General features: G+C 53.6%; 1 protein-coding gene across 1 annotated transcript; it reads left to right on the plus strand.

Moving 5' to 3' along the window:
* zgc:165653 (uncharacterized protein LOC100006671 homolog) lies at positions 1–26,875 on the plus strand. The gene is made up of 3 exons (XM_059959603.1): positions 1–186; positions 23,492–23,531; positions 26,458–26,875. Exon 3 carries the CDS (start codon positions 26,498–26,500, stop codon positions 26,873–26,875), a length of 378 nt encoding a protein of 125 aa, XP_059815586.1. The 5' UTR covers positions 1–186; positions 23,492–23,531; positions 26,458–26,497.

Consider the following 26,875-nt stretch of genomic DNA (forward strand, 5'->3'; position numbering starts at 1 on the left):
GCGTGTTCGCGGACGTCATTGTAAAAGCCCGTTCAACGATACTTTACCAATTAAGGATTTTTACAATAAGGGGAGATTGGGAGAGAGAGCTGGTTTTGTGCCGATCCCCGGGCACATACCAGGCACTCGCTGCAGCAGGAGGGTCGCTCCCGGAGAAGCTCCCGTGGCGGGACGCTCTCGAAGCCGGTAAGAAGCTGAGCACAACCTGCGGAGTGGGGGTGATGTTCGCGAGGAAGAGGGAGACAGACACACAATGAGAGGGAGAGAGCGAATGGGACAGAGAGGGAAATAGAGGGATGGACACACACACACACACGCAGGGACAGAGAGAGAAGCAGGGAGGAAGAGGGACGGGCAGATTAACACCGCAGAGTGAGGAGACAGAGAGACATACGGGGCGGGGCGGGGGGGGGGGAGAGACAGAGGCAGAAATAGAAAAACAGAGATAAAGAGTGAAAATTGCACCATCCCCCCCTTTTTTAGAGCACTCCAAACAAACTTTTCATAAAGTTTTCCAACTTCAAAACCTTTCCCGTTTCTTTTTTTTAACCGGCTGATTTTTTTTTAACGATGCGTTCCCCTCCACTGTTGTCGGGATTTCACAATCCTGAGTCCTTTAACATCAGAAAGAACAACAACACCAACTCCCCCCCCCCCCCACCCCATCCCCCGGACAGTGTACTAGTTAATGTTCGCAAACGTTCCGGTGAAATGCCCGGGAAAGGAAGGGGTTGCGGAGGCTGGCGCGTCTCTGGGAGCTGCGGAACCGGGGTGGGGGGGAGCAGATCTTCCAACTCTGCGTGTATCTATTTAATTAAAATACACGCTCGTTTTTTTTTTACGAAGATCCCAATTCGGTAATGCGGATGCAGTTTTCCAAATATGGGAACTGGTTGTTTCAGATCTGGAGCGATTCCGTCCGGGAATTCGGGGCGTCTCGCCCTCTGGCGGACGAGACTGGCGCGCTGCAGTTTTGTGGGAGAATTCCGTCTGTCGGGGTTGATCACACACACACACACACACACACACACACACACACACACACACACACACACACACACACACACACACACACACACACACACACACACACTGACACACGTACAAATTTGACAAATTTGTAACTTCACTGGTTTTCACAGTTTCTCTCCCCCCCCCTCACAAGCACACACGACCTGACACAGTTCCTTATCTGCACACACAAATACACTCACACTCACACTCACACTCACACTCACACTCACATAGACTCGCTAAGACCTCATACATATTCTCGCACACCGACAAACACATTAGCACACTCAGACACATACAATCGATACTGGCTCATACTCGAGACACTTACAAACACGCACAATACTGACACACACTCGACATGCATCGGAACGTGTTATCTGACTGTCACACTTAATGGTGCACAATTATACACTCACTTACCTACACTGACACACACCCGCCACACACTCACTCACTGATACACTTACAGTCACACTGGTTGACACAGTTAACCACACAGACACAGAAGATACAGATGTACACCTCACTCACAGAGGAAGTTACATTCGCTAACACTCTCACATACACACATTCTCACACACTCACCTAGACACACCCACGATCAAGCAATACTGATATGCACAGGAACACGCCACACACACTGATGCACACTGACACACTCACAGACTGATCCACGCCAAACATCCTCTCTAACAATTACACTCTGGTACATACACATGACACGCTCACAGGCACGTTTACAGTCACACTTGGTGACAGACGTTTATAAACCCACTAATACAGACAATGCAGAAGCACGCCCAACACACTCTCCCTGACACACACACTTACTGACAGCAGTGCGTACTAACACACCTACACAGAAACATACATGGACACACAGACAATCGCGACTCAGTGACACACCCCCCCCCAATAACTCTCACTACACAGTTACACAGCCTAGAGACAAGAACTGTACACCTGCTCCTTAATGCAAATATCTAAGCCAATCATGTGGCAGGAATCCAATGCATAAAAGCAGACAGACATGTTCAAGAGATTCAGTTGCTGTTCAGACCAAGCATCAGAAAGGGGAAGAAATGTGATCTAAGTGACTTTGACAGTGGAATGATTGTTGGTGCCAGATGGGGTGGTTTGAGTATCTCTGAAACTGCTGATCTCCTGGGATTTTCATGCACAAGAGTCTCTAGAGTTTACAGAGAAAGGTGTGAAAAACAAAAGATAAAAACACCCAGTGAGTGGCAGCTCTGTGGGTGAAAACACTTTGTTAATGAGGGAGGTCGGAGGAGAATGGCCAGACTGGTTCAAGCTGAGAGGAAGGTGACAGTAACTCAAATAACCACACGTTACAACGGTGGTGTGCAGAAGAGCATCTCTGAAAGCACAACACGTCAAACCTGGCAGTGGATGGGCTACAGCTACATACACTTAGTGGCCACTTTATTAGGTACAAGGGGGTATCAAAATGACATCGAAGAAAATGGGGGTGGGAGAGGGGGCAACTGATTAATACATTTGCAGAACCACACAAAAATTGGCAGAGTTTTGGATAGTGAAGAAGTTTGTCAAAGGATTCAGTAGGATATAGACTAATCGGAAACGTGGGCAGAGCAGTGGCAGATACAGTTTAATCCAGAGAAGTTGTAGAAAAGTCCAGCACAGAAGCAGGCCCTTTGGCCCATCTAGTCCATGCCAAAACCATTTAATCTGCCTACTTCCCTCGACTTGCACCGGGACCACAGCCCTCCATACCCCTCCCATCCATGTACCGATCCAAACTTCTCATAAATGTTGAAATTGAAATCGCACGCACCACTTCCACACTCTCACCACCCTCGGAGTGAAGAAGTTTCCCTTTGCTCCCCTTAAACTTGCCACCTTTCACCCTTAATCCATGACCTCTGCTTGTTGTCTCACCCAGCCAGTGGAAAAAGCCTGCTTGCGTTTAACCTATCTATACCCCTCATGGTTTTATACACCTCTATCAAATCTCCTTTCAATCTTCTACATTCCAAGGAATGAAATCCTTGCCTATTCAATCTTTCTCAGGAGCTCCAGTCCCAGTTCTTGTAAATGTTCTCTGCCCTCTTTCAAACTTACTTACACCATTCCTGTAGGTAGGGTACCCAAAGTGCACACAATACTCTAATCTAGACATCTCCAACGTCTCATAGAATTCCAACTCCTGTACTCAGTACTTCGATTTACGAGGGCCAATGAGTCAAAAAGTTTCTTTACAAGCCTATTCACAAGTGTGAAGTGTTGCCGTTTAGGAGGTCAAATGAGCGGGGGGGGGGGGGGGGGATGTATGGTAAACGGCAGGGCCCTGACCACCACTCGTGTACGGAGGGGTGTCCGATGTACAGATGGCTCGGAGCGACAACTGTGACCACAAGAAATGGCAGAGAGTTGTGGACACAGTTTGGCTCATCACGGAAAACATCCTCCCCTCCGCGGACTCTGTCTATACTTCTCACTGCCTCAGAAAGCGTCTGGCATGATCGAAAACTCCACCCACCCCAGGCATTCTCTCTTCTCCCCCCTCCAATCGGGCAGAAGATACAAAAGCCCGAAAGAACATCCCACCTGGCTCGAGGACAATTCCACTCTGCTGTGACAGGAGCTCCCTCGTATGTTAAGTTGGATTCTTGACCCCACAGTCTACCTTGTTGTCATCTTGCAGCTTATTCCCCTGGAACTGTGACTCATTATTGCTTTACCCTGTTCCACCTCACTGCACTGCGTCATGGATCAGAGGAGAAGAATTGGGCCATTCGGCCCATCAAGTCTACACTGCCGTCCCATCATGGCAAATTTACTATCCCTCTCAACCACATTCCTCTGGCATTGACCCCCTGACTAATCAAGAACCTTTGAACCTCTGCCTCAAATATACCCAGTGACTTAGCCTCCACAGCCATCTAGGACACTGAATTCCACAGACCCACAACCGTCCGGCTAAAAACAAAAATCATCCTTGTATTCTGAGGCTATGCCCTCTGGTTCTGCTATTGGAAACATCTTCTCCGCTTCCTTTCTTTTGAGATCGTTCAATATTCCATAAGTTTAGATGCGATCCTTCCCCCCCCCCCCCATTCTTCTAAACTGCAGTGAATATAGGCCCAGAGCCATCAAACAGCCTCACATGTTAACCCTTTCATTCTCAGCATTGTTCTCGTGCACCTCTTCCGGACCTTCTCCGGTCCTTTCCGAGGTAGGAGGCGCAAAACCGCGCTCAATACCCCAGGCCTCACCACAGCCTTTTAACCACTCTGCATTACATCTCGGCTTTTACGCCCCAGTCCACTCGCTTTACCTCCCTCACCACCGACTCAATCGTGCACAAGGACTCCCCAGTCCCTTTGCGTCTCTAACTTCTGAATGTTATCACTCTTTACAAAATAGTCTCTGCTTTTATTCCTTCTACCAAAGTATGCAACGGTGCACTTCCACCTGCCAATCCTTCGCCCGCTCTAATCTGTCTGCAGATTCTCCGCTACGTCAGGACTACCTGCCCCTCCACCACTCTTAGTATCCTCTGCAAATTTCACCTCAAAGCCATCAATGACATCTTCCAAGTCATTGACATACGATGTGAAAAGAATCGGTGCCAACTCCTCGATGAACACCGGCAGCCAGCCAGAAAAAGCTCCTTTTATTCCCACACTTCGCCTCCTGCCGGTCAGCCAATCTTCCATTCGTGTTGCGCTCTCTCCTATAATACCATGGGCTCTTCACTTGTCGCCTTCTCAAAGCCCTTCAAAAAAGCCAAGGACACGATGGCTTCTCACCATCCCTCGGTGCATGTGACAATCATGAACCAATCACAGCTCCTCGAAAAGAGGCAACAGGGGGGTCAAGAAGGTATTGGGCTTTCTCGCCTTCATTAGTTGGGGGGGGTGGGGGGGGGGCAGAAGGTGTTCAGTGTGTAAAACTTTGCCCGGGATAAAATTGGAGACTTGTGTGGAGTCTGGTCGTACCGCCACCCCACCCCCCCCCCACACCGGGGATGGTGTGGAACCTGTGCAGATGGTTTACCAAGAGGCTGCCCGGGTTAGAGAGGGTGCAGAGGAGATTCACCAGGATGCTGCCTGGATTAGAGAGGGTGCAGAGGAGATTCACCAGGAGGCTGCCTGGATTAGAGAGGGTGAAGAGGAGATTCACCAGGATGCTGCCTGGATTAGAGAGGGTGCAGAGGAGATTCACCGGGATGCCGCCTGGATTAGAGAAGGTGCAGAGGAGATTCACCAGGATGTTGTCTGGATTAGAGAGGGTGCAGAGGAGATTCACCAGGATGCTGCCTGGATTAGAGAGGGTGCAGAGGAGATTCACCAGGACGCTGCCTGGATTAGAGAGGGTGCAGAGGAGATTCACCAGGATGCTGTCTGGATTAGAGAGGGTGCAGAGGAGATTCACCAGGAGGCTGCCTGGATTAGAGAGGGTGCAGAGGAGATTCACCAGGATGCTGCCTGGATTAGAGAGGGTGCAGAGGAGATTCACCAGGATGCTGTCTGGATTAGAGAGGGTGCACGGGAGATTCACCAGGATGCTGTCTGGATTAGAGAGGGTGCAGAGGAGATTCACCAGGATGCTGTCTGGATTAGAGAGGGTGCAGAGGAGATTCACCAGGATGTCGCCTGGATTAGAGAGGGTGCAGAGGAGATTCACCAGGATGTCGCCTGGATTAGAGAGGGTGCAGAGGAGATTCACCAGGATGTCGCCTGGATTAGAGAGGGTGCAGAGGAGATTCACCAGGATGTCACCTGGATTAGAGAGGGTGCAGAGGAGATTCACCAGGATGTCACCTGGATTAGAGAGGGTGCAGAGGAGATTCACCAGGATGCTACCTGGATTAGACAGGGTGCAGAGGAGATTCACCAGGAAGCTGCCTGGATTAGAGAGGGTGCAGAGGAGATTCACCAGGATGCTGTCTGGATTAGAGAAGGTGCAGAGGAGATTCACCAGGATGCTGTCTGGATTAGAGAGGGTGCAGAGGAGATTCACCAGGATGTCGCCTGGATTAGAGAGGGTGCAGAGGAGATTCACCAGGATGTCGCCTGGATTAGAGAGGGTGCAGAGGAGATTCACCAGGATGTCGCCTGGATTAGAGAGGGTGCAGAGGAGATTCACCAGGATGTCGCCTGGATTAGAGAGGGTGCAGAGGAGATTCACCAGGATGTCACCTGGATTAGAGAGGGTGCAGAGGAGATTCACCAGGATGCTACCTGGATTAGACAGGGTGCAGAGGAGATTCACCAGGAAGCTGCCTGGATTAGAGAGGGTGCAGAGAAGATTCACCAGGATGCTGCCTGGATTAGAGAGGGTGCAGAGGAGATTCACCAGGATGTCACCTGGATTAGAGAGGGTGCAGAGGAGACTCACGAGGATGCTGCCTGGATTAGAGAGGGTTCAGAGGAGATTCACGAGGATGCTGCGTGGATTAGAGAGGGTGCAGAGGAGATTAACCAGGATGCTGCCTGGATTAGAGAGGGAGCAGAGGAGATTCACCAGCATGTCGACTGTATTAGAGAGGGTGCAGACGAGATTCACCAAGATGCTGTCTGGATTAGAGAGGGAGCAGAGGAGATTGACCAGGTCGCAGCCTGGATTAGAGAGGGTGCAGAGGACATTCAACAGGATGCTGCCTGGATTAGAGAGGGTGCAGAGGAGATTCACCAGGATGCTACCTGGATTAGAGAGGGTGCAGAGGAGATTCACCAGGATGCTGTCTGGATTAGAGAAGGTGCAGAGGAGATTCACCAGGAAGCTGCCTGGATTACAGAGGGTGCAGAGGAGATTCACAAGGATGCCGCCTGGATTAGAGAGGGTGCAGAGGAGATTCACCAGGATGTCGCCTGGATTGGAGAGGGTGCGGAGGAGATTGACCAGGATGCTGCCTGGATTAGAGCGGGTGCACAGGAGATTCAGCAGGACGCTGCCGGGATTAGAGAGGGTGCAGTGGAAATTCACCAGGAAGCTGCCTGGATTACAGAGGGTGCAGAGGAGATTCACCAAGGATGCTGACTGGATTAGAGAGGGCGCAGAGGAGATTCAGCAGAATGCTATCTGGATTAGAGAGGGTGCAGAGGAGATTCACCAGGATGCTACCTGGATTAGAGAGGGTGCAGAGGAGATTCACCAGGATGCTGCCTGAATTAGAGAGGGTGCAGAGGAGATTCACCAGGAAGCTGCCTGGATTACAGACGGTGCAGAGGAGATTCACAAGGATGCCGCCTGGATTAGAGAGGGTGCAGCGGAGATTCACCAGGATGTCACCTGGATTAGAGAGGGTGCAGAGCAGATTCACCAGGATGTCGCCTGGATTAGAGAGGGTGCAGAGGAGATTCACCAGGATGCTGTCTGGATTAGAGAGGGTGCAGCGGAGAATCACCAGGATGTCGCCTGGATTAGAGAGAGTGCAGAGGAGATTCAGCAGGATGTCGCCTGGATTAGAGAGGGTGCAGCGGAGATTCACCAGGATGTCGCCTGGATTAGAGAGGGTGCAGAGGAGATTCAGCAGGACGCTGCCTGGATTAGAGAGGGTGCAGAGGAGATTCACCAGGATGCCGCCTGGATTAGAGAGGGTGCAGAGGAGATTCACCAGGATGTCGCCTGGATTAGAGAGGGTGCAGAGGAGATTCACCAGGATGTTGCCTAGATTAGAGAGGGTGCAGAGGAGATTCCCCAGGATGCTGTCTGGATTAGAGAGGGTGCAGAGGAGATTCACCAAGATGCTGCCTGGATTAGAGAGGGTGCAGAGGAGATTCACCAGGATGCTACCTGGATTAGAGAGGGTGCAGAGGAGATTCACCAGGATGCTACCTGGATTAGACAGGGTGCAGAGGAGATTCACCAGGAAGCTGCCTGGATTAGAGAGCGTGCAGAGGAGATTCACCAGGATGCTGTCTGGATTAGAGAGGGTGCAGAGGAGATTCACCAGGATGCTGTCTGGATTAGAGAGGGTGCAGAGGAGATTCACCAGGATGTCGCCTGGATTAGAGAGGGTGCAGAGGAGATTCACCAGGATGTCGCCTGGATTAGAGAGGGTGCAGAGGAGATTCACCAGGATGTCGCCTGGATTAGAGAGGGTGCAGAGGAGATTCACCAGGATGTCGCCTGGATTAGAGAGGGTGCAGAGGAGATTCACCAGGATGTCGCCTGGATTAGAGAGGGTGCAGAGGAGATTCACCAGGATGCTACCTGGATTAGACAGGGTGCAGAGGAGATTCACCAGGAAGCTGCCTGGATTAGAGAGGGTGCAGAGAATATTCACCAGGATGCTGCCTGGATTAGAGAGGGTGCAGAGGAGATTCACCAGGATGTCACCTGGATTAGAGAGGGTGCAGAGGAGACTCACGAGGATGCTGCCTGGATTAGAGAGGGTTCAGAGGAGATTCACGAGGATGCTGCGTGGATTAGAGAGGGTGCAGAGGAGATTAACCAGGATGCTGCCTGGATTAGAGAGGGAGCAGAGGAGATTCACCAGGATGTCGACTGTATTAGAGAGGGTGCAGACGAGATTCACCAAGATGCTGTCTGGATTAGAGAGGGAGCAGAGGAGATTGACCAGGTCGCAGCCTGGATTAGAGAGGGTGCAGAGGACATTCAACAGGATGCTGCCTGGATTAGAGAGGGTGCAGAGGAGATTCACCAGGATGCTACCTGGATTAGAGAGGGTGCAGAGGAGATTCACCAGGATGCTGTCTGGATTAGAGAAGGTGCAGAGGAGATTCACCAGGAAGCTGCCTGGATTACAGAGGGTGCAGAGGAGATTCACAAGGATGCCGCCTGGATTAGAGAGGGTGCAGAGGAGATTCACCAGGATGTCGCCTGGATTGGAGAGGGTGCGGAGGAGATTGACCAGGATGCTGCCTGGATTAGAGCGGGTGCACAGGAGATTCAGCAGGACGCTGCCGTGATTACAGAGGGTGCAGAGGAGATTCACCAAGGATGCTGACTGGATTAGAGAGGGCGCAGAGGAGATTCAGCAGAATGCTATCTGGATTAGAGAGGGTGCAGAGGAGATTCACCAGGATGCTACCTGGATTAGAGAGGGTGCAGAGGAGATTCACCAGGATGCTGCCTGAATTAGAGAGGGTGCAGAGGAGATTCACCAGGAAGCTGCCTGGATTACAGACGGTGCAGAGGAGATTCACAAGGATGCCGCCTGGATTAGAGAGGGTGCAGCGGAGATTCACCAGGATGTCACCTGGATTAGAGAGGGTGCAGAGCAGATTCACCAGGATGTCGCCTGGATTAGAGAGGGTGCAGAGGAGATTCACCAGGATGCTGTCTGGATTAGAGAGGGTGCAGCGGAGAATCACCAGGATGTCGCCTGGATTAGAGAGGGTGCAGAGGAGATTCAGCAGGATGCTGCCTGGATTAGAGAGGGTGCAGAGGAGATTCACCAGGATGCCGCCTGGATTAGAGAGGGTGCAGCGGAGATTCACCAGGATGTCGCCTGGATTAGAGAGGGTGCAGCGGAGATTCACCAGGATGTCGCCTGGATTAGAGAGGGTGCAGAGGAGATTCAGCAGGATGCTGCCTGGATTAGAGAGGGTGCAGAGGAGATTCACCAGGATGCCGCCTGGATTAGAGAGGGTGCAGAGGAGATTCACCAGGATGTCGCCTGGATTAGAGAGGGTGCAGAGGAGATTCACCAGGATGTTGCCTAGATTAGAGAGGGTGCAGAGGAGATTCCCCAGGATGCTGTCTGGATTAGAGAGGGTGCAGAGGAGATTCACCAAGATGCTGCCTGGATTAGAGAGGGTGCAGAGGAGATTCACCAGGATGCTGTCTGGAGTAGAGAGGGTGCAGTAGAGATTCACCAGGACGCTGTCTGGATTAGAGAGGGAGCAGAGGAGATTGACCAGGCTGCAGCCTGGATTAGAGAGGGTGCAGGGGACATTCAACAGGATGCTGCCTGGATTAGAGAGGGTGCAGAGGAGATTCACCAGGATGCTACCTGGATTAGAGAGGGTGCTGAGGAGATTCACCAGGATGCTGCCTGAATTAGAGAGGGTGCAGAGGAGATTCACCAGGAAGCTGCCTGGATTACAGACGGTGCAGAGGAGATTCACAAGGATGCCGCCTGGATTAGAGAGGGTGCAGCGGAGATTCACCAGGATGTCACCTGGATTAGAGAGGGTGCAGAGCAGATTCACCAGGATGTCGCCTGGATTGGAGAGGGTGCAGAGGAGATTCACCAGGATGCTGCCTGGATTAGAGAGGGTGCAGAGGAGATTCACCAGGATGTCACCTGGATTAGAGAGGGTGCAGAGGAGATTCACCAGGATGTCGCCTGGATTACAGAGGGTGCAGAGGAGATTCACGAGGATGCTGCCTGGATTAGAGAGGGTGCAGAGGAGATTCACCAGGATGCTGCCTGGATTACAGAGAGTGCAGAGGAGATTCACAACGATGTCGCCTGGATTACATAGGGTGCAGAGGAGATTCACGAGGATGCTGCCTGGATTAGAGAGGGTGCAGAGGAGATTCACAACGATGTCGCCTGGATTACAGAGGGTGCAGAGGAGATTCACGAGGATGCTGCCTCGATTAGAGAGGGTGCAGAGGAGATTCACCAGGATGCTGCCTGGATTACAGAGGGTGCAGAGGAGATTCACCAGGAAGCTGTCTGGATTAGAGAGGGAGCTGAGGAGATTCACCAGGATGTCGCCTGGATTACAGAGGGTGCAGAGGGGATTCACAAGGATGTCGCCTGGATTACAGAGGGTGCAGATGAGATTCACAAGGATGTCGCCTGGATTAAAGAGGGCGCAGAGGAGATTCACCAGGATGTCACCTGGATTGGAGAGGGTGCAGAGGAGATTCATCAGGAAGTCGCCTGGCTTAGAGAGGGTGCAGAGCAGATTCACCAGGATGCTGCCTGGATGAGAGAGGGTGCAGAGGAGATTCACCAGGATGTCGCCTGGATTAGAGAGGGTGCGGAGAAGATTCACCAGGATACTGCCTGGATGAGAGAGGGTGCAGAGGAGATTCACCAGGATGCTGTCTGGATTAGAGAGGGTGCAGAGGAGATTCACCAGGATGCTACCTGGATTAGAGAGGGTGCAGAGGAGATTCACCAGGATGCTGCCTGGATTACAGAGGGTGCAGAGGAGATTCACCAGGATGTCGCCTGGATTAGAGAGGGTGCAGAGGAGATTCACCAGGATGCTGCCTGGATTAGAGAGGATGCAGAGGAGATTCACCAGGATGTCGCCTGGATTAGAGAGGATGCAGAGGAGATTCACCAGGATGTCGCCTGGATTAGAGAGGATGCAGAGGAGATTTGCAGGGATGCAGCCTGGATTAGAGAGGGTGCAGAGGAGATTCACCTGGAAGCTGCCTGGATTAGAGAGGGTGCAGATGTGATTCACGAGGATGTCGCCTGGATTAGAGAGTGTGCAGAGGAGATTCACCAATATTTTATCTGGATTAGAAACGGTGCAGAGGAGATTCACCAGGATGCTGCCTGGATTAGAGAGGGTGCAGGGGAGATTCACCAGGATGTCATCTAGATTAGAAAGGGTGCAGAGGGGATTCACCAGGATGTCGCCTGGATTAGCGAGGATGCAGAGGAGATTCGCAGGGATGCAGCCTGGATTAGAGAGGGTGCAGATGTGATTCACGAGGATGTCGCCTGGATTAGAGAGTGTGCAGTGGAGATTCACCAATATTTTATCTGGATTAGAGACGGTGCAGAGGAGATTCACCAGGATACTGTCTGGATTAGAGATGGTGCAGAGGAGATTCACCAGGATGCTACCTGGATTAGAGAGGGTGCAGAGGAGCTTCACCAGGATGCTGTCTGGATTAGAGAGGGTGCGGAGGAGATTCACCAGGATGCTGCCAGGATTAGAGAGGGTGCAGAGGAGATTCACCAGGATGCTGCCTGGATTAGAGAGGGTGCAGAGGAGATACACCAGGATGCTGCCTGGATTAGAGAGGGTGCGGAGGATATTCACCAGTATACTGCCTGGATTAGAGAGGGTGCAGAGGAGATTCACCAGGATGCTACCTGGATTAGAGAGGGTGCGGAGGATATTCACCAGGATACTGCCTGGATTAGAGAGGGTGCAGAGGAGATTCACCAGGATGCTACCTGGATTAGAGAGGGTGCAGAGGAGCTTCACCAGGATGCTGTCTGGATTAGAGAGGGTGCGGAGGAGATTCACCAGGATGCTGTCTGGATTAGAGAGGGTGCGGAGGAGATTCACCAGGATGCTGTCTGGATTAGAGAGGGTGCGGAGGAGATTCACCAGGATGCTGTCTGGATTAGAGAGGGTGTGGAGGAGATTCACCAGGATGCCGCCTGGTTTAGAGAGGGTGCAGAGGAGATTCACCAGGATGTCACCTGGATTAGAGAGGGTGCAGAGGAGATTCACCAGGATGCTGCCTGGATTAGAGAGGGTGCAGAGGAGATTCACCAGGATACTGCCTGGATTAGAGAGGGTGCAGAGGAGATTCACCAGGATGCCGTCCGGATTAGAGAGGGTGCAGAGGAGATTCACCAGCATGCTACCTGGATTAGAGAGGGTGCAGAGGAGATTCACCAGGATGCTGTCTGGATTAGAGAGAGTGCGGAGGAGATTCACCAGGATGCTGACTGGATTAGAGAGGGTGCAGAGGAGATTCACCAGGATGCTGTCTGGATTAGAGAGGCTGCAGAAGAGATTGACCAGGATGCTGCCTGGATTAGACAGTGTGCAGAGGAGATTCACCAGGATGTCACCTGGATTAGAGAGGGTGCAGAGGAGATTCACCAGTATGCTGCCTGTATTAGAGAGTGTGCAGAGGAGAGTCATCAGGAAGTCGCCTGGCTTAGAGAGGGTGCAGAGCAGATTCACCAGGATGCTGCCTGGATTAGAGAGGGTGCAGAGGAGATTCACCAGGATGTCACCTGGATTAGAGAGGGTGCAGAGGAGATTCACCAGGATGTCACCTGGATTAGAGAGGGTGCAGAGGAGATTCACCAGAATGTGCCTGGATTAGAGAGGGTGCAGAGGAGATTCACCAGGATGCTGCCTGGATTAGAGAGGATGCAGAGGAGATTCACCAGGATGTCGCCTGGATTAGAGAGGATGCAGAGGAGATTCGCAGGAATGCAGCCTGGATTAGAGAGGGTGCAGAGGAGATTCACCTGGAAGCTGCCTGGATTAGAGAGGGTGCAGATGTGATTCACGAGGATGTCACCTGGATTAGAGAGTGTGCAGAGGAGATTCACCAATATTTTATCTGGATTAGAGACGGTGCAGAGGAGATTCACGAGGATGCTGTCTGGATTAGAGAGGGTGCAGGGGAGATTCACCAGGATGTCATCTAGATTAGAAAGGGTGCAGAGGGGATTCTCCAGGATGTCGCCTGGATTGGAGAGGATGCAGAGGAGATTCGCAGGGATGCAGCCTGGATTAGAGAGGGTGCAGAGGAGATTCACCAATATTTTATCTGGATTAGTGACGGTGCAGAGGAGATTCACCAGGATGCTGTCTGGATTAGAGATGGTGCAGAGGAGATTCACCAGGATGCTACCTGGATTAGAGAGGGTGCAGAGGAGCTTCACCAGGATGCTGTCTGGATTAGAGAGGGTGCAGAGGAGATTCACCAGGATGCTGCCAGGATTAGAGAGGGTGCAGAGGAGATTCACCAGGATACTGCCTGGATTAGAGAGGGTGCAGAGGAGATCCACCAGGATGCTGCCTGGATTAGAGAGGGTGCGGAGGAGATTCACCAGGATGCTGTCTGGATTAGAGAGGGTGCGGAGGAGATTCACCAGGATGCTGTCTGGATTAGAGAGGGTGTGGAGGAGATTCACCAGGATGCCGCCTGGATTAGAGAGGGTGCAGAGGAGATTCACCAGGATGTCACCTGGATTAGAGAGGGTGCAGAGGAGATTCACCAGGATGCTTCCTGGATTAGAGAGGGTGCAGAGGAGATTCACCAGGATACTGCCTGGATTAGAGAGGGTGCAGAGGAGATTCACCAGGATGCCGTCCGGATTAGAGAGGGTGCAGAGGAGATTCACCAGCATGCTACCTGGATTAGAGAGGGTGCAGAGGAGATTCACCAGGATGCTGTCTGGATTAGAGAGAGTGCGGAGGAGATTCACCAGGATGCTGACTGGATTAGAGAGGGTGCAGAGGAGATTCACCAGGATGCTTTCTGGATTAGAGAGGCTGCAGAAGAGATTGACCAGGATGCTGCCTGGATTAGAGAGGGTGCAGAGGAGATTCACCAGGATGTCACCTGGATTAGAGAGGGTGCAGAGGAGATTCACCAGTATGCTGCCTGGATTAGAGAGTGTGCAGAGGAGAGTCATCAGGAAGTCGCCTGGCTTAGAGAGGGTGCAGAGCAGATTCACCAGGATGCTGCCTGGATTAGAGAGGGTGCAGAGGAGATTCACCAGGATGCTGCCTGGATTAGAGAGTGTGCAGAGGAGATTCACCAGGATTCTGCCTGGATTAGAGAGGGTGCGAAGGAGATTCACCAGGAAGCTGCCTGGATTAGAGAGGGTGCAGAGGAGATTCACCAGGATGTCGCCTGGATTGGAGAGGGTGCAGAGGAGATTCACAAGGATGTCGCCTGGATTTCAGAGGGTGCAGAGGAGATTCACGAGGATGCTGTCTGGATTGGAGAGGGTCCGGAGGAGATTCACCAGTATGCTGCCTGGATAAGAGAGGGTGCAGAGGAAATTCACCAGGATGCTGCCTGGATTAGAGAGGGTGCAGAGGAAATTCACCAGGATGCTGCCTGGATTAGAGAGGGTGCAGAGGGGATTCACTGGGATGCTGCCTGGATTAGAGAGGGTGCAGAGGGGATTCACCAGGATGTCGCCTGGTTTAGAGTGGGTGCAGAGGAGATTCACCAGGATGCTGCCTGGATTACTGAGGGTGCAGAGGAGATTCACCAGGATGCTGTCTGGATTAGAGAGGGTGCAGAGGAGATTCACCAGGATGCTGCCTGGATTACTGAGGGTGCAGAAGGTTCAAGAAGATGCTGCCTGTATTAGAGATGGTGCAGAGGAGGTTCACCAGGATGCTGCCTGGATTAGATAGGGTGCAGAGGAGATTCACCAGGATGCTGTCTGGATTAGAGAGGGTGCAGCTGAGATTCACCAGGATGCTGTCTGGATTAGAGAGGGTGCAGCTGAGATTCACCAGGATGCTGTCGGGGATAGAGAGGGTGAGAGGAGAGGTTGGACGAATGGGTTGTTTTCTCTATCGCGCCGGAGACCTGACAGAGGCGTATAGTATTATCGGTGTGCATAGACCAGATCAGTCCCTTTGGCCCGTTATCTCCTGCTGACCCTTTCACCTACTCTAATGTCAATCTAACCCTTCCCTCGCACTTTTCTTTCAGTCATGTACCGATCTGAGAGTCTCTCAAATGCCCCCAATGTATCTGCCTCCACCACCACTCTGTTTATAAAAAAAAACTTACCTCTGACATCTCCCCCTAAACTTTTGTCCAATCACCTTAAAGTTATGTCCCCCTCATATGAGGCATTTCCACTCTTGCTGTCCACTTGATCTGTGCCTCTTTCTATCTTGTACATCTCTGTCAGGTCATTTCTCACCGTTTGTGGCTTCAAAGAGAAAAGCCTTCGCTCATTCCTCACAAGACGTGCTCTCTAATCCAGGCAGCATCCCGGTGAATCTCCTCTGCACCCTCTCTAATCCAGGTGACATCCTGGTGAATCTCCTCTCCACCCTCTCTAATCCAGGTGACATCCTGGTGAATCTCCTCTGCACCCTCTCTAATCCAGGCGACATCCTGGTGAATCTCCTCTGCGCCCTCTCTAATCCAGGTGACATCCTGGTGAATCTCCTCTGCGCCCTCTCTAATCCAGACAGCGTCCTTGTGAATCTCCTCTGCACCCTCTCTAATCCAGGCATTATCCTGGTGAATCTCCTCTTCGCCCTCTCTAATCCAGGCAGCATCCTGATGAATCTCCTCTTCACCCTCTCTAATCCAGGCAGCATCCTGGTGAATCTCCTCTGCACCCTCTCTAAAGCTTCCCCATCTTTACAATGACTTCCTCCTCTCCTTGTTCCCTCCCCCCCCCCCCACCCCCAAACACCCTGACTGGGCCACAGGCAGCCCAACAGAGTCTGCTGTCCTGGGACAACAGAAGTTTGATGAGTCCTGTGGCTTCTGCTTTCATTTCATAGTTTCATACAGAACTCTGCAAAAGTCTTAGGCACGCTGGATCTGTAATGCTTTCAGATGGTGTGTCCTGAACCTAGTCCCCTTCTTAACATCATTCAGGCTGCCTGGGGTTACCTGGAGAGACAGAAATCAGCAAGACCGCCAAAACCTGCAGAGGAATTGTGACAAATTCTCCAAGATGCTTGGAACAACCCACCAGCTGATTTTCTTATAAACCTGCATGAAACACCTCAGGTGCAGTTTTAAAGGCACAGAGTAGTCACACCAAATTTTGATTTGTGTTTTTTTACTGTTTACTGCTGTTTACAGAAACTTTTCATTAATTCTGGAAGGGTCTTTGCTTTAGTGTCTTTGAAGAGTACAGTGCAAAAACAGGCCCTTTGGCCCCTCTAGTCTGTGACAAGCAATTTAAACTGCCGAGTCCCATTGACCTGCCCCGGGACCATAGCCCCACTATCCATGTACCTATCCAAACTTCTCTTAAATGTTGAAATCGAGCTCGCATGCACCTCTTGGTGCTGGCAGCTCGTTCCACGCTCTCACACCCCCCCCCCCCCGAGGGAAGAAGTTTCCCCCTCACGTTCCCATAAACTTCTCACTTTTCACTCTTAACCCAATGGCCTCGAGTTGTAGTCCCGCCCAACCTCAGTGGAAAAAAGTCTGCTTGTGTTTACCCTATCTATACCCATCATCATTCCGTATCTCTCTATCAAATCTCCTCTCAATCTTCTACATTCCAAGGAATGAAGTCCTAAACTATTCAATCTTTCCTGATAGCTCGTGTCCTCCAGACCTGGCAATGTAAATTTTCCCTCTATTCTTTCGACCGTAGCTACATCTTTCCCGCAGGTAGGTGAGGAACACTTCACACACTGCTCCAAGTTTACAGATTTGTTTCAACGTGCGCCGAAGATTTTTTTGCACAGTTCCGTACAGGCGAAGATGCTTCCCCTCGGAGGGGTGAGTTTTTATGGAAGGGGTTGCCGGCCCCCATGCTCAACCCTCCTCCCCTTGCAGCCGGGATTGGGGTGGAAGTTATTACTCCGCGTTCTCTTTTTGTTTTAGCTTGTTGTAGCGCATTGCTCGGTATCATGAAATGATCTGGGTGGATTCCAATTTCAGCTTTATTATCTCTGACCTGCAGAACTGGGCAAATGTCGCAGTCATATATATATATATATAGTTTGCTCGGTACTGTAGTAATTTTATGTATCGCACTATACTGCCGTCGCAAAAAAAAAACTATTCCACGACATCTGTGAGTGATGATAAACCTGATTCTGACACAGGGCTCAAGACTGATCTTGGAGCAGGTTAAAGGGTCAGCACAACATTATGGGCCGAAGGGCCTGCACGGCGCTTTAATGTATCTGGGAATGAAGGGGTTAACATATGAGACGCACTTGGCAGATTTGGGCCTGCACTCACTGGAATTTAAAAGAATGCAGTGACACCGACTGAATGTTGAAAGGAGTAGATAGGGTGGGTGTGGAGGGGGTGTTTCCTCCGGCAGGGGTATCGGAAAGTAAGGGGGTGCAGCCTGAACATTGAGGGGCGACCTTTTAGAAAAGAGGTAAGGAAAAGCAAAAGAGCGGTGAATCTGTGGAAGCCTCTGCCACAGATTGAAATGGAAGCCACGAGCCGTGGGGATAGCTGAAGCAGAGGTTGATAGACCCCCGATCGGGGCATCAAGGGATATGGTGAGAGGGCAGGTGTACGGGGTTGAAAGGGATCTCAGATCCAGCCGTGATGAATTGGCGGAGTGTACTCGATGGGCTGAATGGCATAATTCTACCCCTATGTGGTCTGTTTTTCATCTAGAGGACTGAGGGAGATCTCAAGCACTTCCTTTCCCTGGGACAAAGGAGGCTGAGGGGGTGACCTTATAACCTCCACGAAGGGAAGGGGGATGCGTAGATAATGTCGGTCATCAGACATTTCCCCGGGGTAGGGAGTCTAAAATGAGACAGTGAGAGGGGAACGATGCTTGGCAAACCTCCGGGGTGGCGGGCAGGGAGGACGAGAGGCCCGAGGCAGGTCCGTTTGCGAGGCCAACCGTGGACGTTGCGTCCCAGCTCTCTACGTGACACGCAAGTCAGGGCAGTGCCGGAAATCAGGAGCAGAATTAGGCCATTCGGCCCATTGTCTGCTCTGCCATTTCATCGCGGCTGATCCAGTTTTCCTCTCAGCCTCCTGCCTTCTCCCCGTACCCTGACCAATCACGGATCTATCAACCTCTGTCTTAAATAAAGACCTGACCTCCACAATTTGTGTGGCAAAGAATCCCACACATTCACCACACTCTGGCTAAAGAAATTCCTCTTCGCCTCCGTTCTAAAAGGGACACCCCTCTATTCTGAGGCTGTATCCTCTGCTCTTAGACTCTCTCTCCGTGGGGAAACATCCTCTCCACTCTATCGAGGCCTTTCACCATTCGACAGGCTTCAATGAGGTCTCCCTCATTCTTCTGAATGCGAGCGAATACAGGCCCAGAGCCATCAGACGCTCTTCGTACGACAAGCCCTTTAATCCTGGAATCATTTTCGTAAACCTCCTTTGAACCCTCTCCAGTGTCAGCACATCCTTTCGGAGATAAGGAGCCCAAAACTGCTGAGGCCTCCCCAGTGCCTCATTCAGCCTCAACATTACATTATATATATTCCAGTCCTCTCGAAATGAATGCTAACATTGCATTTGTGTTTCTCACCAGAGAACCTTTAGGGAATCCTGAGAAAGACTCCCAAATCCCTTTGCACCTCAGTTTTTGTTTTGTTTTTTCTCTCCATTTAGAATATAGTCAACACTTTCATTCCTACCAAAGTGCGTGACCAACACCGTATTCCGTCTGCCACTTGTTTGCCCGTTCTAATCTGTCTGAGTCCTTCTGCAGCCTCTCTGCTTCCTCAAAGCTACCTGCCCCTCCGCCTGTCTTCACGTCGTCCGCAAGCTCTGCACCAAAGCCATCAATTCCATCATCCAAATCATTGACACATTACATAAAAAGGATCGGTCCCAACACAGACCCCTGTGGAACACCGCTAGTCACTGGCAGTCAGCCAGAAAAGGCTCCCTTTAATCCCACTCTTTGCCTCCTGACAATCTGCCACTGCTAGTATCTTTCCTGTAATACCACGGGCTCATTGCTTGCTTAGCAGCCTCACGTGTGGCACCTTGTCAAAGGCCTTCTGAAAACCCAAGAACACAACATCCACAGATTCTCCTTTGTCTATCCTGCTTGTTACTTCTTCAAAGAATTCCAACAGATTTCTCAGGCAGACTGTCCCTTGAGGAAACCGTGCTGACTACAGACTATTTTATCATGTGGTTTCAGGGTACTTGGAGGCACATCCTTAACAATCGACTCCAACATCTTCCCAACCTCTGAGTTCAGGCTAACTGGCCTATGATTTCCTTTCTTCTGCCTCTCCCCCTTCTTGAAGAGTGGAGTGACATTTGCAATTTTCCAGTCTTCCGGACTTCAGGATCTGGTGATTGTTGAAAGATCAGTACTAATGCCTCCACAATCTCTTCAGCCACCACTTTCAGAACCCTGGATCATCTGAGGGGTGTGGGTTGTGTCGGTGTCACAGTGAGGGGTGAGGGGTGTGTCGGTGTCACAGTGAGGGGTGAGGGGTGTGTCGGTGTCACAGTGAGTGGTGTGGGGAGTGTCGGTGTCACAGTGAGTGGTGTGGGGAGTGTCGGTGTCACAGTGAGGGGTGAGGGGTGTGTCGGTGTCACAGTGAGGGGTGAGGGGAGTGTCGGTGTCACGGTGAGGGGTGAGGGGTGTGTCGGTGTCACCGTGAGGGGTGTGGGCTGTGTCAGTGTCACGGTGAGGGGAGTGGGGTGTGTCGGTGTCACAGTGAGGGGGTGAGGGGTGTGTCGGTGTCACGGTGAGGGGAGTGGGGGTGTGTCGGTGTCACAGTGAGGGGTGAGGGGTGTGGCGGTGTCACCGTGGGGGGTGTGGGGTGTGTCGGTGTCACAGTGAGGGGTGAGGGGTGTGTCGGTGTCACGGAGGGGAGTGGGGTGTGTCAGTGTCACAGTGAGGGGTGAGGGGTGTGTCGGTGTCACAGTGAGGGGTTGTGGGGAGTGTCGGTGTCACAGTGAGGGGTGAGGGGAGTGTCGGTGTCACGGTGAGGGGTGAGGGGTGTGTCGGTGTCACAGTGAGGGGTGATGGGTGTGTTGGTGTCACGGTGAGGGGTGTGGGGTGTGTCGGTGTCACGGTGAGAGGAGTGGGGTGTGTCGGTGTCACAGTGAGGGGTGAGGGGTGTGTTGGTGTCACGGTGAGGGGTGTGGGGTGTGTCGGTGTCACAGTGAGGGGTGAGGGGTGTGTCAGTGTCACAGTGAGGGATGAGGGGTGTGTCGGTGTCACAGTGAGGGGAGTGGGGTGTGTCGGTGTCACAGTGAGGGGTGAGGGGGTGTGGCGGTGTCACAGTGAGGGATGAGGGGTGTGTCGGTGTCACAGTGAGGGGAGTGGGGTGTGTCGGTGTCACAGTGAGGGGTGAGGGGTGTGGCGGTGTCACCGTGGGGGGTGTGGGGTGTGTCGGTGTCACAGTGAGGGGTGAGGGGTGTGTCGGTGTCACGGAGGGGAGTGGGGTGTGTCAGTGTCACAGTGAGGGGTGAGGGGTGTGTCGGTGTCACAGTGAGGGGTGTGGGGAGTGTCGGTGTCACAGTGAGGGGTGAGGAGTGTGTCGGTGTCACAGCGAGGGGTGTGGGGAGTGTCGGTGTCACAGTGAGGGGTGAGGGGTGTGTCGGTGTCACGGAGGGGAGTGGGGTGTGTCAGTGTCACAGTGAGGGGTGAGGGGTGTGTCGGTGTCACAGTGAGGGGTGTGGGGTGTGTCGGTGTCACAGTGAGGGGTGAGGGGTGTGTCGGTGTCACTGTGAGGGGTGTGGGGTGTGTCGGTGTCACAGTGAGGGGTGAGGGGTGGGTCGGTGTCACAGTGAGGGGTGAGGAGTGTGTCGGTGTCACAGCGAGGGGTGTGGGGTGTGTCGGTGTCACAGTGAGGGGTGAGGGGTGTGTTGGTGTCACGGTGAGGGGAGTGGGGTGTGTTAGTGTCACAGTGAGGGGTGAGGGGTGTGTCGGTGTCACAGTGAGGGGTGTGGGGTGAGTCGGTGTCACGGTGAGGGGAGTGGGGAGTGTCGGTGTCACGGTGACGGGTGAGGGGAGTCTCGGTGTCACAGTGACGGGTGAGGGGAGTGTCGGTGTCACAGTGAGGGGTGTGGGGAATGTCAGTGTCACAGTGAGGGGTGAGGGGTGTGTCAAAGTCACAGTGAGGGGATTGTCAGTGAGGGGTGAGGGGAGTGTCAGTGAGGGGTGAGGGGAGTGTCAGTGAGGGGTGAGGAGTGTGTCTGTGAGGGGTGAGGGGACTGTCAGTGAGGAGTGGGGGGAGTGTCAGTGAGGGGTGGGGGAGTGTCAGTGAGGGGTGAGGAGTGTGTCAGTGAGGGGTGAGGGGAGTGTCAGTGAGGGGTGAGGGGGAGTGTCAGTGAGGGGTGAGGAGTGTCAGTGAGGGGTGGGGGGAGTGTCAGTGAGGGATGTGTTAGTGAGGGGTGGGGGTAGTGTCAGTGAGGGAAGTGTCAGTGAAGGGTGGGGGGAGTGTCAGGGGTGGGGGGAGTGTCAGTGAGGGGTGGGGAGTGTCAGTGAGGGGTGAGGAGTGTTACAGTGAGGGTGTGTCTGAGGGGTGAGGGGTGTTACAGTGAGGGTGTGTCTGAGGGGGTGAGGGGTGTTACAGTGAGGGTGTGTCTGAGGGGTGAGGGGTGTTACAGTGAGGGGAGTGTCTGAGGGGTGAGGGGTGTTACAGTGAAGGGAGTGTCTGAGGGGTGAGGAGTGTTACAGTGAGGGGTGTTACAGTGAGGGTGTGTCTGAGGGGTGAGGGGTGTTACAGTGAGGGGAGTGTCTGTGTTACTGTATCTGGTATTGCACAGTGTTGATTCTGACCACTTGTCCTAATTGAGGAAGATCCACTGGTCCTCAATCCCTCGGCACTTCCCAATGCACTGAGCTGTGCACATGCCCTTTCAACGTCCCAACTCTACCCCTCCACCAGCTACTCCAACCCTCTGCATGAAATTGCCACCACTCAGCTCCTGTACAGTCCCACCGACGAAGGCAGCATGGAAACCTCTTTCACAAACTCTGTAACTGTACCCCTAGGGGTCTCTGTGATACATCACTCTCAGCTCTGCAATCTTTTGTGTAAAGGTAACAGTGTCATCATGACCTGATAAAACCCACTACCCTCATTGTAACAGTAAGATCCGTCCACACCGTCCCATCACACACTCCCGCGGTCAGACACAGATTGAAACTCCCTCCACACCGTCCCATCACACACTCCCGGTGTCAGACACAGATTGAAACTCCCTCCACACCGTCCCATCACACACTCCCGGTGTCAGACACAGATTGAAACTCCCTCCACACCGTCCCATCACACACTCCCGCGGTCAGACACAGATTGAAACTCCCTCCACACCGTCCCATCACTCACTCCCGGGGTCAGATACAGAGTGAAGCTCCCTCCACACCGTCCCATCACACACTCCCGGGGTCAGACACAGAGTGAAGCTCCCTCTACACCGTCCCCATCACACTCTCCCGGGGTCAGACACAGTGTGAATCTCCCTCCACACCGTCCCATCTCACACTCCCGGGGTCAGACACAGAGTGAATCTCCCTCCACACCGTCCCATCACACACTCCTGGGGTCAGACACAGACTGAATCTCCCTCTACACCGTCCCATCACACACTTCCGGGGTCAGACACAGAGTGAAACTCCCTCCACACCGTCCCATCACACACTCCCGGGGTCAGACACAGAGTGAATCTCCCTCCACACCGTCCCATCACACACTCCCGGGGTCAGACACAGAGTGAATCTCCCTCCACACTGCCCCATCACACACTCCCGGGGTCAGACACAGACTGAATCTCCCTCCACACCGTCCCATCACACACTCCCGGGGTCAGACACAGAGTGAAACTCCCTCCACACCGTCCCATCACACTCACCCGGGGTCAGACACAGAGTGAAGCTCCCTCCACTCCGTCCGAGCCAGTGTTGGAATATCTGTTTTACTGTAAGTGGAAGGTGAACGGGTGCTGGCAACACAGCGAGTCAGCATGGACTTAAATGGGCAAAGACTCTTGCACGGTCTGCTATCATCCCCGATTGAGAGCATGTGAATATTATCTCTGGAATGTGAACAGTCATGGCTTAGTCACGTCTGGTCCAGTGGGAACTTGGAATTTGGGATGTGTTCAGAACTCGCTTTGTCCGGACACTGCTTCTTCTTGCCCGTAGTGAAGTCAGGCAGCAGTCGGAGGGAGCTATCGATTGACAGGTGAATGGTCCAATTCCTCTGAGCACAGGACGATCCCACAGCCAGCTGGGCGCCTGCGGCGGAGTGAGTCTTATTCCGACCCCGGAGGAGACTTGTCTCTCAGTTGGTGTCCCCCTCGGGGTGGGTGGGTGGGGGGGGGGGCTTCTGGTTAGCATTTTCGCCGATAGCCCCCCTCACTGTCTTTCCATTTCACTGCCCATTCCTCGGTGTGGAGTGCTCCCTCCTTGACTCGCACCCCAACCTCTCCCGCAGCTCGGCGCTCCCTCCTCACTGCCCCAGCCGCCGCGTGAAGCTCCCTCGGTTAGAAGAACGTGCACGTAGAGGAGAGGGTTGTGGGGGGCGGGGGTAAGATTATGACATAGAAGCAGAATTAGACCATTCGGCCCATCGAGTCTGCTCCGCCATTCCATCATGGCTGATATACTATCCCTCTCAACCCCGTTCTCCCGCCTTCTCCCCGTAAACCGACGCCCTGACCCACTGGGAATCTATCAACCTCCGCTTTAAGAACACCGAGTGACTCGGCCTCCATAGATTCACTACCCTCTGGCTGAAGAAATTCCTCCTCATCTCTGTTCTAAATGGACGTCCCTCTATTCTGAGGCTGTGCCCTCAGGTCCGAGACTTCCCCACTATCCACGTCTCAGTGTTTGGTAGGTCTCAATGAGGTCCTCCCTTATGCGTCTAAACTCCAGTGAGGGTAGGGTCTGTGTGTGTGCCCGCGATGCAATGCCCTGAAGTGGCGTGACTGCAATGTACCCTCTGCACAACCCCTTCCCTCCTCGGGCAGGTGGGCTGCGCGACTGGGAGAGGCCGTCCCCAGCTGCTCCCCCTCCCAACAAATCCAGCGGATCTAGGAGTCCACCGCGTGCCACAATGGGGGTGCTGGGAGAGAGGACCGTGTGTGAGGGTCGTGTTAAAAGAGGGAGGGAGGAATTGGGGAGGGGAATGTCGAGTCGAGGGGAGAGTGGGGACAGAGGGAGGGAGAGAAATGGGCAAGGAGGGGTGAACTTTCGAGGAGGGAGGGGGTGAAGGGAGAACAGAAAGAAGGTGAGGGGGTAGAGATGGGGAAGAGAGAGGGAGCGGGAAGGAGAAAGGAGGGAAGGGGAGTGCATGAGGAGAGAATGAGGAAGGGTTGGGGGAGAGAGGGGAGAGGACAGAGGAGAGAGAATGGGGAAGGGTTGGAGAGGGGAAGGGGAGTGAGTGAGGGAAGGGTTTGGAGAGAATGGGGGAAGACGGGAGGGAAGGGTTGGGGAGAGAGGAGAGGAGGGGGAGAGAGGAGAGGACAGGGAAGACGGGGGGGAAGGTCGGGGAGAGAGGAGAGGACAGGGAAGACGGGAGGGAAGGGTCGGGGAGAGAGGAGAGGAGGGGGAGAGGGGAGAGGACAGGGAAGACGGGAGGGAAGGGTCGGGGAGAGAGGAGAGGAGGGGTTGAGAGGAGAGGACAGGGAAGACGGGAGGGAAGGGTCGGGGAGAGGAGAGGAGGGGGAGAGGGGAGAGGACAGGGAAGACGGGAGGGAAGGGTCGGGGAGAGAGGAGAGGAGGGGGAGAGGGGAGAGGACAGGGAAGACGGGAGGGAAGGGTCGGGGAGAGAGGAGAGAGGGGGAGAGAGGAGAGGACAGGGAAGACGGAAGGAGAGGTGGAGAAAAGAGAAGAATTGGGGAGGGGGAGGGAAGAAAGGGGGAGTGAGAGGAAGGGGAAGACAGTGGGGGCTTGAGGGGCAAGAGAGCGGGAGTGAGAGGAGTGTGGAGAGACTATTTCCCTGGGCTGAGGAGGGAGAGGGTGGACGGGAGGGAAGGGTCGGGGAGAGAGGAGAGGAGGAGGAGAGGAGGGGGAGAGGGGAGAGGACAGGGAAGACGAGAGGGAAGGGTCGGGGAGAGAGGAGAGGAGGGGGAGAGGGGAGAGGGTGGACGGGAGGGGACGGGGAGGTATAGCCGGTGCTGAACGCGGGGCCGGAGGCATCAATTCAGCGCAAACTGTTCGAGGCCGATTTTCTGGCAGGCGATCTCGGTGCGAAATTAAAACCAGGAGATTCTGCCACCCCAGCCCCCTCGAGTCAAAATGCCGCCTCTGAGTGATCCGGGACATCTTAATAGTCCTCATAACCCCATTGAACTGAACCCTCTGCCACCCCCGCCCCCGAGAAAAACCCAGAGACGTTAACCCCTTCCATCCTCTCCCTTTGGGTCGGATTTGGAGGCTGGTAATTCAGTCAGACATCGTCAGTGGGTGGGGTAAAGAGTTAGGCGCTAGGCGAATTCACCCCCGGGACTGGGCCCCCGTGGGTTCCCTGGTTCAACAGCTCCTGCAATGGCCCGGGTCTGCAGCGAGATGTGTGCGGGGGAGGCAAGGGAGGGGAGAAGATGAGACGGTAGGGGTAGGGGTAGGGAGGGAGGGGAAGGGAAGGGGTGAAAGGAGGGGAGGGGAGGATTGGAGGGGAGATGAGGGAGGGAGGAAAGGGAGAAGAGGGGAGGGAGGGGTGAGCGGATGAGAGTAGGGAAAAGGAGGTGAGGGGGAGAGAAAGGGAGGGAAGGGAGATAAGTGAAGTGAGGGAAGGGGAGTAGTGGGAAGAGGGAGGAGGGAGGGAAAGAAGAGGAGAGAAGATAGAGGGGGAGGGAAGGGAGAGGAGAGGGGAGAAAAGAGAGGAAAGTGAGAGGAGGGCAGGGGAGGGGGAGGATGAGTGGAGGGTAGAGGAGAGAAGGGAGGGGGAGAGGAGGTAGAGGGAGAGAGAGGAGGAGAGATGGGAAAGGGAGGGGGAGAAGCGGTGAGGGAAGGGGGAGCGGCGAGTAGTGAGGAGAGAAAGGGAGGGGGCGAGGGCAGAGGGGATGGAGCGGAGAGTGGGACGTTGTTGGAGGGAGGAGAGGGTAGAGGGGAGTGGAGAACACGGCCCCTTTAAGACGCGAACATTAACCGCAGTCTCCTCCCAGGCAGCAACAAGACTGCGAGCGCTCGCTCTCTGCCTTTACCATGAGCAACGCGAGTCAAAAGCTGGGCTCGCCCGCGGCACCAGCGGCGGCGGCGGCGGCGGCGGCAGACGGAGAGATGCCAGCCACCGAGAAGGACCTGGCGGACGACGCGCCCTGGAAGAAGATTCAGCAGAACACATTCACCCGCTGGTGCAACGAGCACCTCAAGTGTGTGAACAAGCGGATCGCCAACTTACAGACAGACCTGAGCGATGGGCTGCGCCTCATCGCCCTGCTGGAAGTTCTCAGCCAGAAGAAGATGTTCCGAAAGTTTAACCAGCGACCCAACTTCAGGCAGATGCAGCTGGAGAACGTGTCGGTGGGCCTGGAATTCTTGGACCGGGAAAATATCAAGTTAGTCTCTATCGGTGAGTGTTAG

This window comes from Hypanus sabinus, unplaced genomic scaffold (genome assembly GCF_030144855.1).
Source record: "Hypanus sabinus isolate sHypSab1 unplaced genomic scaffold, sHypSab1.hap1 scaffold_1657, whole genome shotgun sequence".
Lineage (NCBI taxonomy): Eukaryota > Metazoa > Chordata > Chondrichthyes > Myliobatiformes > Dasyatidae > Hypanus > Hypanus sabinus.